Source organism: Octopus bimaculoides, chromosome 6 (assembly GCF_046866305.1).
Source record: "Octopus bimaculoides isolate indiv1 chromosome 6, ASM4686630v1, whole genome shotgun sequence".
Classification (NCBI taxonomy): domain Eukaryota; kingdom Metazoa; phylum Mollusca; class Cephalopoda; order Octopoda; family Octopodidae; genus Octopus; species Octopus bimaculoides.
Genome location: NC_142933.1, coordinates 98,326,725 through 98,340,286, shown reverse-complemented (window position 1 = coordinate 98,340,286; position 13,562 = coordinate 98,326,725). Strand labels below are relative to the sequence as shown.

Here is a 13,562-nt window from a genome sequence, read left to right as displayed (position 1 = left end):
CAAGCAGATTACATTGACCCCAGTACTCAAATTATATTTATTTTACTGACCCCCCAAAAGAACAAAAGGCAAAGTTGATCTCGGTGGAATTTAAACAAAGAATATGAAGACAGATGAGATGAAGCTAATCCTTTTTGCCTGGCATGCTAACGATTCTGCCAGCTGGGCACCTTACAGATATTCATTATTAGTGATAATTAAACAGTATTAATTGAAAATTAGCCTATCTGCAAACATACTTGAAAGCCTTACTAAGCTGCAGTATTCATCTTATCTCAGCGAGGATATTTGCTGCTGAAGAAGCTAACAAGCAGAAATCTAGATCCAGCAATTCCATCTCCAATGCATGGCAACCTTTGCTTGATGCTGATATTTTGTTGTTTTCTGACACTCCGTCTCTTTAATAGATACTTTCTCAAGACAAATTCTGCAGTAAAACCTTTCAATGTATACAAATTGCTAATTTTGAACTAACACTGCTTCTATCACTAGTAATGAAACACTATATTTTCCTGTTTTATTTTCAGAAAAAATGCCAGTTACTTGGCATCACAGTTTTGCTCCTTCAGTCTCTTCCATTTGTTCCTCCTTAAGAAAGAACTATTCTCACATTGAGGCAAAGACAGGCTTAGATGTCTACTTCATAAAAGAACTGGTCTGTTTCATTGAATCAGAATTTAAAGAAGTAGATGAAGATGATCATGAGCAGAGATTCATTGTATTTCAAAGAGCATTTAATATGGTTTGCAATATATATATTTCTACTTTCTAACACTTCATCTCTATAATAGATACTTTCTCAAGACAAATACACTTTAAGTATGTATACAGATTACTAATTTTGAACTAATACTGATATGAAGGCATATGGCTCAGTGGTTAGACCATTGAGCTCACAATCACAAAGTAGTGAGTTCAATTCTTGTATCAGGTTGTGTTCTTGAGCAAGACACTTTATTTCAAGTTGCTCCAGTTAACTCATCTGTAGAAATGAGTTTTAATGTCACTGGTGCCAAGCTGTATCAGTCTTTGCCTTTCCCTTGAGTAACATCAGTGGCATGGAGAAGAGAGGTTGGTATGCATGGGCGACTGCTGGTCTTCCATGGACAACCTTGCCCAGACTTGTACCTTGGAGGGGAACTTTCTAGGTGCAATCCCATGGTCATTCATGACCGAAAGGGGTCATTACCCTTTTTATATATTGATACATTTTCATTGAAAATTATTATCATTTTATTATGTATTTATTTCATTACACTGCATTAATTGTATTTGTCCCTTGCCATTGCCCAGTGACAAGATGCAAATCAGTTTATGTATAATCGACCGAGACCTTTGGAAATGTGCTGTGCGTGAGAAGACCCGGCAAGCCAAGTAAGATCGTTGCCAGTGCCCCTGGACTGGTTCTTGTGCGGGTGGCACATGAGATGCACCATTTTGAGCGTGGCCGTTGCCAGTACCGCCTGACTGGCTCCTGTAGGATTTTCGAGCGAGATCGTTGCCAGTGCCCCTGGACTGGCTTGTGCGGGTGGCACATAAAAGACACCATTTCGAGCCTGGCCGTTTTCGTGCGGGTGACACGTAAAAGCACCCACTACACTCTCTGAGTGGTTGGCGTTAGGAAGGGCATCCAGCTGTAGAAACTCTGCCAAATCAGACTGGAGCCTGGTGTTGCCATCCGGTTTCACCAGTCCTCAGTCAAATCGTCCAACCCATGCTAGCATGGAAAGCGGACGTTAAACGATGATGATGATGATGATGATGATTAAAACAACAAGAAATTGTTAATCACAAAAAAATTCTTTTCATTATTTTGAAATAGGAATAGTTTTATAAAATGTCATTAAATAGTATAAAGGTATATAAAACTCTATCTTCAGATATTCATTGCTTGACTTGTCAATGTAACATGACATCTCTTTCCAGCCCTACCTGATCCCTCCCATCCTCTCTTCTCAAATGTAAGAAATCATGTAGCTTCTTTATAACAAGAAACACCTGTTTTGCTCTGTTCCTTTCTCAAAGTTTAATCTCCTAGCATACAGTCACTCATCTCAGGGTTTGTAGTCTTGCATGGCACCCAGTAACCTCACTAGTGCTCACTGGTAACAGCAAAAGCACCCAGTACTTACTGTAAAGTGGTTGGCATTAGGAAAGGCATTCAGCTGTAGAAACCCTGCCAAAGCAAACCCTGAAATCTGATGCAGTTCTTGGATCAAATATATCCTGTCAAACTATCCAGTCCATGCATGCATAGAACATAGATGTTTAATGATGTTGATGATAATCTCCTCCAGCAATCACTGTACTTAAAAAGCATTAGGTTTTACAGATGTTTCCATGTGTTGTAATTACAAACAATAATCAATATTACATAATTAATGTAGAGTATATCTATTCAAGAGCAAAAGTTCATTTTTCTTTCTAAATGTAAAATATATTTATCTCAAATTTCTACAGAACTACTTGATTTGTATCAGAAAATAGAAGAAAACACATTTTTGACAAAATTTAATTTGTACCAATCAGATTTTTTATTTAAATCTAACCATTTTGCTTAAATTTCAGGTAATTGAACATGTCCAAAATTATAAATTACTCTTGACATCAATAAAAAAAGAATACGAAGATGTGATTGAGACTCTTCGCTATGCCAAACAACGAAATCCGACACTCAAAACCCAAATAATTAGATTATCTACTCAGGGTTCAACAATTCACAATTTTAAAGTGAGAATTTACCAGCTTCAAGAATTGTAAGTTATAATCTTCCAGATTTAGAAAATAGACAGACATAGTTTTATGGGTAGTACTCTTTTACTCTTTTTTACTCTTTTACTTGTTTCAGCCATTTTGACTGCGCTCATGCTGGAGAACCGCCTTTTAGTCGAGCAAATCGAGCCCAGGACTTATTCTTTGGAAGCCTAGTACTTATTCTATCGGTCTCTTTTGCCGAACCGCTAAGTTACGGGGACGTAAACACACCAGTATCGATTGTCAAGCAATGTTGGGGGGACAAACACAGACACACAAACATATACACACACATACATACATATGTATATATATATATATACATATATACAACAGGCTTCTTTCAGTTTCTGTCATCGAAATCCACTCACAAGGCTTTGGTCAGCCTGAGGCTATAGTAGAAGACACTTGCCCAAGGTGTCACGCAGTAGGACTGAACCCAGAACCATGTGGTTGGTAAGCAAGCTACTTACCACACAGCCACTCCTGTGCCTATAGTACGATTATTATTATTATTATTATTATTATATAAAAAAACGTGTTGTTACACTTAGATGTGCATGCTTGCATTTATTTTGGTTAATCCTCTCTGCACAGATTAAGTTTTTGCTGATAATGTAATATGTAAATCAGTTCTTGTAACCACTTTCTTTTGATCAGTCAACATAAAATGTGTATACTATGCTATTTTCCAGTGGAGTTATGATAATCTTTGTCTCTTTTGACCCCATAAAGACACAATTTCCAGCACATGTAAAAAATACAATTTTGTACTTCATGCTGGTATGGATTGGACAGTTTGAAACTATCCAATGTATCCAAGGACTGCATCAAGCTCCAATGTCTGTTTTAGCATGGCTTTTACTGTGACATGCTCTTCTGAATGCCAATCATTTTACAGCAGAGACTGGGTGCTTTTTTGTGCTACCTGTATTATTGAGGTCGCCATACAGTTTGAAGGACTACATGCCCTGGAAGAAGTGGGAGAGGTATGTGTGTGTGTATGTGGAAGGGGAGTCGGTTTCATACCAGGAGATGAGGGGTAGGGGCTGAGCAGGTTCCTGTGGAGGGATCTGCATGAAAGCGACATTCTTTTGGATAAAATAAAAAGAGCATTTTTTCATTGAATAGTGTCTGATTTATTTTGTAGACTAGCTATACAGAGAGGTCATAACAAAAACCTTGAAAAGAAACGAGATGAATTATTCAATAGAAGCCCAGATTGTCTGAAATTTATGGAAAAAAAGAACCAAACAAATGAAAAGGGCTTGGATAAACGAGTGATTCCAGGTGAGTTTATTTATTTTTTTCTAATTTTTTAAAATATTTATTTTAATCAATAATGAAAAATTCTTAATCTCTAACTCATCACACACCCCGTCAGGGGTGTCACAAAGTAAACCAGGCCTTGCCGTCCACTAAAGAAAACACATAGTAAATAATCCATAAGCACTCAACCAAACTGAGTTGTCAACTTGTTCCATTTGCCAAAAGGTTTGCAAGGCACCAGCAGGCCTCAGGAGACATGTTTGTGTCCATAGAACATGATAATGCTTTAATTTACTGAACTCTCATTTGCTGTTCACAACAAGAGAATCCATCCATATATATATATATATATATATATATATATATATATATATATATGTGTGTGTGTAGTGGTTATATATATATATATGTGTGTGTAGTGGTTAGGATTCCTGGCTTTTACCCAGGCAGCCCGGGTTCGATTCCTGGCATGGAAATGCATGCTTTATAGGCACAGGAGTGGCTGTGTGGTAAGTAGCTTGCTTACAAAACATATGGTTCTGGGTTCAGTCCCACTGCATAGCACTTTGAGCAAGTGTCTTCTGCTATAGCCTTGAGTCAACCAAAGCCATGTGAGTGGATTTAGTAGGGGAAAACTACAAGAATCCCATTGTGTGTGTCTGTGTTTGGCCCCCCACTGCCACTTGACAACCGATGTTGGTGTGTCTACGTCCCCGTAGCTTAGCGGTTCAGCAAAAGAGACTGATAGAATAAGTACTAGGCTTACAAAGAATAAATTCTAGGGTCACTTTGTTTGACTTAAGGTGGTGCTCCAGCATGGCCGCAGTCAAATGACTGAAACAAAAGAGTAAAAGAGAAATACACACACACACACACACACACTGATGCGCACAGGCATGGCTATGTAGTAAGAAGTTTGCTTCCTAACTACAAAGTTCCAGGTTCATTCCCACTGCATGACACTTTGGACAAGTGTCTTCTTCTATAGCCCTGGGCTTACCAAAGCCTTGTGAGTGGATATGGTAGATAGAAATGAAAAGAAGCTCATTGTGTGTGTGTGGGTGTTTTTATCACCTTGTTTTGATATTGTGTGGTAGTTGTAAGTGCCACTGTCATGTAAGCAGTGTCATTCATTTCCAATATTTTGTGTTAAGATATCTGGCAACAGAAAATTTGTCTCAAGAAATCATATCCATCCAACCCATGCAAGTATGGAAAAATGGATGTTAAAAGGATGATGATGATATCTTATTTTAGAGAAAGACGATAAATAAATTCGTATTTGGAATAACGTATTAAGATTTTTTTGTTATATTACATAACTTTATTCATATCTGGTTTCTGAAATCTGTTCATATGTTATCCATTTCTATATAATCATTTTTCCCTAGGTATCACACTTGAGCAGTCTACAGATGTAAATTATCTGAATTCTATTTTAAAGAAAGTAACCAGGTGTGTGAAAGACATGAATTTAAAATTAAAGACAAAATATGTTCCAAAATCTGAGAAGCACAAATTGAAGAACTTATTGAAAGCAAAGATAACAGAAAGAGACCAGTTGATTAATGAAGGCCATTACTTGAAGGCCAAAAGGCAAAGAATCAAAGTTGGCTATGAAGCAGCACTGGCATATAATGACATACGACCTCCCCATTGGTCTGTTGGTGACATTGTGGCACACGCTTTGCGTTTATCTGTTGATACCACAATTGATGAAAAAGGTCTGTTTTAAGAATTTTTCTCTTTTTTGTTTTGCATTTCTGCATTTCAATTCATGTCCTCAAAATCAATGAAACAATTTGTTTTACTCTCACTTTACAGTTTCTTACTGTATAGTGGAAACTGTAGAGAGTGGGAGTGTCCCATCCTCATTTGTTTAACATCCATGTTCCATGTTGGCATGGGTTAGCTAAACATTTATGAAAATCATTTCTGGCCATGAGGAAATATTACCCTGCTTTTGGAAACAGGTGAGGGTTGGCAAAAGGAAGAGCATTTGGCCATAGAATATCTGCCTCAACAAATTCCCTGTGACCAATGCAAGCACAGAAAAGAGTATATTCTAGGTTATAGAGCTTGCAATACAGGTTCAGTTTTGGGTTGAGCTATTTCATTTCAGAGATGTATTTGTCTGGCAAGTGACTTAATCTGAGACAGTTTGTTGAAGCTAAAACAATTACAGTGATGAAGACACATGTTAACCATTCAGATGTACTCAAAAACTGTTAACTTCATTTAAACATTATTTGATGAAAATTTTGACACCAAATAATAAATATTTAAGTGAAGTTAACAGTTTTTGTGTGTTTTTGAATGGCTCTGGAGGTACCAGAGTATGCAGTAAGTGAAAATACTGGAGGTGCAAGTGAAGTGGTGGTGGATTTCATCACATCCATGGTATACCAGAGTTCATCTTAAATTTTCAAAGCATCGAGTGTTTGAGAGGCATGTCTTGTCCTGCACATGATTTCAGTTCTTTGCAGGATTTATCTTTGGGTTGATTTAAGTTCAGGTTTTCAAGCTAATAAGATAGTTACAGTGTTTTCTCTGCTTACACTAATAGATTTTACCTTGCCATAGTACATGCAGCCTCATTTATCACTAATTTGTTCATCACTGATCCAACATGACACAGTACATTCAATTATGAACCATGTTACACTTATCTCAGATTGATCTGTGATAACATGGATCAGTCAAAGATTTTGCATGTACCCCAAAATTAACCCCCAGAGCTCAGTTACCTAAAATGCACTGACTATTGGTTATGTATACTTGACCATGCTGCAATGCTACATATTTTTTATATGAATTTATGTACTCATACCCATCAACGTGAGATAAGGGAATAGAAAAAAATGCAAAGTTGCCTGATCGTAATAAATGATGCAGATAAGTATTTTCTCTACAGGGAAAAGGTAGAGAAGATTGAGAAAATATGTGACAATGGTAGCTTCACTGCTGTGGGTTGTGAGTTTGAAATCAATGAATTTACCATTTGTTCTGTTTACAAAGTGCATGAAGATAATTCATTTATTGCTATTTTCTTTTAACCAAACCCCGGTGATAAACGATGACAGATGTACTAGTTTTAATTTAGGAATATTTGGCAGTGAATATTGTATCTCTTGGCAAAACATTCTTCATTAAAATAAATACATCTGTGATTAAATGTTTAAGTAAGTTACTAGTATTTAAAAAGATATTATTTATCCAATAATACAATTTTAAATAGATTCTTAAAAACTGAATCATTTGTATATATTGTGTATTTTAGACAACACATTGTATGCAGTGGCCACCAGCACTGTAAAAGTATTACAAGAACCAGAACCAGATGATGAAAAAGAGGCTGAACTTATGTTGGAGAACATTGAAATATTTAATGAAATGTTTGAAAACCTACTTTACGCCGAAGCTGCAATGCATGCTGCTGTCTGCCCCAAAGGCATTTTACGCACAATGGCTACATTTCAGAGATTCAAAGGTCTGTTGAATGATTTTCTACACTGCAAATGATTACCTAAGACTAACAATTTTAAGATCATTGCATTGAGTTACCAATAAAAAAAAAGTTTAAATATATACCCATGCCAGCATGGATAATGTTAAATAATTATGATAACGATGATGATTCTATGGTCCTGGTACCAAGACACTTTGGAGAATTATAGGTTATCACTGAATCTTTTCAGTTAGCCAGCCAATTTTCAAAAATTTAAAATTTATTGAAAATGTAGTTTTCCAAGCTGAATCTCAGGAGATATTTCACATTTTCTGGAAAAATTTTTTTAAAGTTATAGAGGTTTAAAGTTTGATAATTTTCACCTAGTCAGAAAATAGGATTTGGAAGCTGTCATTTTGTGTGTGACAGCATGTGTTGTCAACAAATTAAATTGGAAAACAAATCAAATCTTGCTTTATGCCCGCCATATAACCCCTTATAATTTTTTGTATTTTTGGAATTTTCAGATAATTCTTGTGAATTTGTATTCTACGTACAGGAATTCATGCAATTATCCAAAAATAAAACAAAAAATTTGTTGGTACATGATTTAAAGCCTATTTGGCTATTATTTTTAGCACATCTGACAGCTATCTCAATGAGTAAAATATACTTGTCAACATGTGCTTTCTCACCGACAAAAGAGTTCTCATGCTTGGCAGGAATGAATGTGTCTGTGGATTATGATTGGCTAAAGTTACCCAAAATTTGCAAGATAAGGCGGAGGTAATAATAACAGTAATCCTGTCTAATGTAGACATAAAGCCTGAAATTTTAGGTGAGGTGGTGGTGGGGGGGCTAGTTGATTACGTCAACCCTAGTGCTCAACTTGTATTTATTTTATCAACCCGCAAAAGGATGAAAGGCAAAGTTGATCTCAGTGGAATTTGAACTCAGAACATGATGACAGATGAAATGCCACTAAGCATTTCATCTGGTAGGCTTATGATTCTGCCAGCTCACTGCCTTAATAATAATAATAATAATAATAATAATAATAATAATATTAATAATAATAATGATAACAATGTTCTGATGCAATATAAAATAGTGGCTCTCATGGCTCCTGATCTTAACTGATTGGAAGTGTTATCATGTACATTGTTTTATCTTGGTATAAAAGATGGACTGCAGCAAGTATTCTGCTCAATACCACAGATTTGCTTGTCAGTTGCTTGACCTTAACCAGTTGAGCATGTCCCCTTGTAGCTGATGATATGTGCATTCTTGATCATGAAGAGAAGTAGTGGAGAAGCATCATAGCCATGTGTTGAGAGGAATTCTTTGGGGTTTGAATAATTCACCTCTGGAAACTTGGGTGTTTCATTCATCATCCTTAAGCAAACCTTATTTAAGGACCTTTCGAGTGGGATGGGCTGCTAGACCTGAAGAAAATTTTAACTAGATCCCACCTGAAAGGCTTTATCTTGATATGAGGTCATCATGTCATGCACATGTGGTTGTGATGCATGTGCCTGGTGTGCCCTTATCAGATGGGTAGTCATGATAGGTATATTGGGCTTCATATATTTGTACCCCAGTGTCACTTTAATGCCAAGCATTGCTCTCTCTCTCACTGAATAATAGTAATAATAATCTTTTCTTATTTTGGTGCTAGGCCAGCAATTTTTGAGGTGGGGAAGTATTCAAAATCCTCAAGGTTTTTTTTTTAATATTTTCATAGATTTACAGACAGTACCTGGTGAGCGACCTTCACCATCCTTTATCTTCTGCAAGGCTTTACTCTCAACAGTGGAAGATGAAAACCAAATACCAGATGAAGAAATATCCTTAGAATGTATACGTTGTACTTTAGAAGAAAGAGAGTTTCAATTGCTGTTCTTTTGGTTGTCCCAAAAAAAGTTAGTTCTGAATTATATCATTTTTTTCTGTCATTCATTTAAAGCAAAGTTTTGTTATTGGTTTTTGCATATTCCATCAGTTTATATCCATGGGCTCTGCATGCAGAGGATGTGTGAAGACGAGAGAAATGAAGCAAGCATATTCTGCCAGATATGTAATATTAGTCTGCATGAACTGTGTAGTACAGATGAACTGAAAGATAAACTAGATGTAAAAAGATTCATTTGCAATATGTAAGAACAAAGACTGTTGGTATGGACATTTGATGCTTATGGAGGAAAATAGATAGTAAAAAAGTTCTACAATATTCAAGTGGAAGGAAATTGTGGAAGAGAAAGATCAAGGGAAACATGGATAGAACTGGTAAAAGTTGGTCTCATTATCTTGAACCTCATGAAAAAAAAAATGATAAAAGAATGTTACAAATGCAGAGATGTGATGTTGGAAACAACATTTTGAAGTGAAGTCGTTACAGATTTCTTTAATAATTTTGATTTTGAAATGTTTCTGATTCTGAATTCTTCTTAAGACCTTTGAAGGTTTTTTTTTTTAGTAGTGACAATATATTTAAATTTACAAAAGTTTTACAAAACTATGTGGTACAGATGAGCAGAGAGATAAACTAGGTATAATAAGATTCTGTAGTTACATACAAGAATGAAAACTGTGTTGGTATGGACTTTTGTAATGAGATTATCTATCATAATTCTATTATGGTGTGTATTTTTAAATGTATTGTTTCCAAAATCCCGAAAATAGGTTGTTAGTTGGAGGTAATAATTTGTTCTTCCTTTGATATATTATTTTTAAAAAAAACCCAAAATTCCTTCTCCGATTTGGGAAAAAGGATGCTTTTAACCAATTACATTTTAGTTTATATTATATGTGAGCTAAATGCACAAATGCACAAATGTACATAATTGCAACCAGAAATTGCTTCACTCAAATGATTGGCATAAAATCACTCACAGACATGCTCCAACCACTGGCCTACAAATATGCTGTCTCCTCTCTCTGCCTTTTCTACCTCTATTGTAATGGCCCCTACTCCTTGCAGCTGGTTAGGCTCATTTCACTTACTACTCAAGTATTCCATCCAACTTGGCCCAGGTCCTGGACTAATCATTGTGCTCACTCCTTTTGTCTGAGAACATTGGCCCTTTAGAATTCTTTCCCTACACATGTCTTTCTCACTGGCTCAAGAGGAACATTAATGGCATCAATCTTACCAGTCTCAGATGACCTGCAAAGGCCATGGACACTGCCCCTTTACAACAAGCAAGAAAAAAAAATTCTCAACTAATTATTTTAATCAAGTTTATTTGTGAGATGAAATAAGTGAAAATAGCCTGAAAAATATCCGAGTCATTCAAACATTACATGTTGCAATTGGATGAGATCTGTGGCAAAGTTTAACTTCATTAGCTTGTGATCAATTCTTTACCTTAACCTCTAATGCATCTAGTTTAATATTAATAACATATTCTATATCATTGCAGATTAACAATCACAAAAGCTGCAGGTGATTTGATTAAAGAATATTGCAAGTGTTCAATGATCTGTACATGTGGGTGCCTCTCGTTAGCTGAATTTATTTACACACAGTTGGGTCTTTATAAAGAGGCTACTTTCACATTGCTGAAACAAAACCGCATCATTTATGGTTTATACTATGCCCAATCTCTGGCTGAATTTGAAAGCAGTGACTATGAAGCAGCTTTTGATGCCTGCCCAACTCTTCAGTTTGCTAGTTCATTGGTATTGAATACTGATTTACAAAGCAATACCATTAAACCATTGATAAGTTTCCCTAGAATGTTTACACTTTTAATTGAAAAAAACAACATCAACCTTATGCAGACGTTTTGGAGAAAAATTACATACAAAGGTCAGTATGGGTGTTCTTTTATTCTTTTACTTGTTTCAGTCACTACACTATGGCCAGGTTGGGGCTTTGTCAATTAAATTGACCCTAGTACTTATTTTAGCATTGGTATTTTTACCAAACTGCTAAGTTGTGGGGCCACAAACAAACGATCACTGGCTGTCAAGTGGCAAGAGACAACTACAAAGATTTGCACACACAAACACGTGTGTGTGTTTGTATATATACACATATATACAAACATGCTTGCATAGGTCCAATGGAGTTTATTGAGACAGATTTTCACTGGCTGGATGCTCTTTCTGTCACCTTTTTACCAAGTAAGGTAATACTTCCCCATGGCCAGACATGTTCTGTGGAGGCACTTGGCTTAGTTGTTAGGGTGTTGGACTCATGATTGTAAGTTTATGGTTTCAATTCTTGGACCGGGCATTCTGTTGTGTTCTCGAGCAAAACAGTTCATTTCACATTGCTCCAGTTCGCTCAGCTTGCAAAAATGAATAACTCTGCAATGGACTGGTGTTCCATCCAGGTGGGGAATTTGTGCGCCATGGAAACTGGGAAGCTGACCCTTATGAGTCAGCATGACTTGAGAAGATAACCTTTACCTTTGCGTAGATGTGTTCTCACAGAATATTGGAAATGAATGACACTGCTTGTATAACAGTGATGATCATTTACAACTGTCACACAATGTCAAGACAATGTGACACACACACACATGATGGACTATATACATTTTTCAGTCACTTCCTCCCAACTTGCATGAATGTTCTTGATGCAGTCTGCGATGTTGTAGCTCTTCCAGAAATCATGAAGGTTCACTTCACCACTTTCAGTTGCCTTGGAAAATGTTGTGCGCAAATAATACACTTTGAATGTCGCTATAGCTTGTAAAGTTCGTCGTAACTCCGAGTGGTCGTTAAATGAGGACAGTCTGTACACTCAGAGTGGTTGATATTAGGAAGAGCATCCTTCCTAATGTAGAAAACCATGCCAAATCAGACTGGAGTCTGGTGCAGCCACCCAGCTTGCTAACCCTGGTCAAACTGTCCAACCCATGCCAGCATGGACAGAGGACATTAAATGATGATGATGATATATTTATATATATATATATATACACACGCATACACATCATCACCACCATGACCACCATCGTCATCATCATTATGATCTAATGTCCATTTTTTATGCTCTCATGGGTCAGATAAAATTTATTGAGGCAAATTTTGTGCTGCTAGATGCCCTTCTTGTTACCAAATGAGGCAATATTGTCCCTTAGCTAGACATGTTTTTCTCTGAAGACTGCAAAGAACAACCTCGCTTGTATGAGAATGACGCTCATTTACAAACATTACCTGATTTCTGGATGAGGGTTTACATGCACACAGATATGTACACACACTGGCATTCCATCAATTATGACAAATGATGTTCCAGTTGATCCAATCAATAGAACAGCCAGCTCATGAAATTAGTGTGCAAGTGGCTGAGTACTCCACAAACGTGCATACCCTTAATGTAGTTCTCAAAAAGATTCAGCATGACACAGAATGTGACAAGGCTGGCTCTTTGAAATGCCGGCACAACTTGATTTTGTCAGCTGGCACAATGTGAAATAAAGTGTCTTGCTCTAGGACACAATATGCCACCAGAAACCGAACTCACAATCTTACGATTGTGAGCTGAATACCCTAACCACTAAGTCATGTGTCTTCACTACATACACTCACATGTATGATGGGTTTCTTTCAGTTTCTGTCTACAAAAGCCGCTTACAATCCTTTGGTCAATCTAGGGCGAAAGTAGAAAACACTTGTTTAAAATGTCTTAGAGTGGAACTGAACCTAAGAGTTAATGGTTGGGAAGCAAGCCCCTTAATCTAACACCCATGCCTGTACCTAGGATAAGTATCTTTTATAATAGCCCCAGTTTATTATTATGTTTATTTATTTATTTTGGTAGTACTAACTTAAAACTATTTGCTTCTTGTCATTTCAGCTTCAGATGATACAAACGGCCCAATTGTTCACGATTTAATGGCCCTTGAAGAATTTCCACTTGATGACAGTTGGCATGATCTTGTCATTAAACTTGACCAAATAGGAGAAGAACAAATTGCAGTGGAATTGCAAGCATTGATTTTCTCTCATAGTGTCTTGAATTCAGCTTTAAAGACATGTCATGATCTGAATGAATTAAATTTACTTTATTAAAAAATGATATCTTTATCTTTCTTTAAACATCAGAATAAAATATTTTCATTAAAATAATAAAAAA

At 36.3% G+C, this 13,562-nt stretch overlaps 1 protein-coding gene across 2 annotated transcripts in view; it reads left to right on the top strand.

Moving 5' to 3' along the window:
- The window catches only part of LOC106875142 (clathrin heavy chain linker domain-containing protein 1), a 15,602-nt gene extending 2,040 nt beyond the window's left edge, over nt 1–13,562 (top strand). For both annotated transcript variants that reach the window (XM_014923135.3, XM_014923136.3), the window contains exons 2-9: nt 528–742; nt 2,569–2,756; nt 3,905–4,044; nt 5,415–5,747; nt 7,304–7,513; nt 9,216–9,393; nt 10,894–11,282; nt 13,284–13,562. In XM_014923135.3, coding sequence (XP_014778621.1) covers nt 528–742; nt 2,569–2,756; nt 3,905–4,044; nt 5,415–5,747; nt 7,304–7,513; nt 9,216–9,393; nt 10,894–11,282; nt 13,284–13,498 — 1,868 coding nt within the window. In that variant the 3' untranslated portion in view covers nt 13,499–13,562. The remainder of the gene's footprint in view (nt 1–527; nt 743–2,568; nt 2,757–3,904; nt 4,045–5,414; nt 5,748–7,303; nt 7,514–9,215; nt 9,394–10,893; nt 11,283–13,283) is intronic.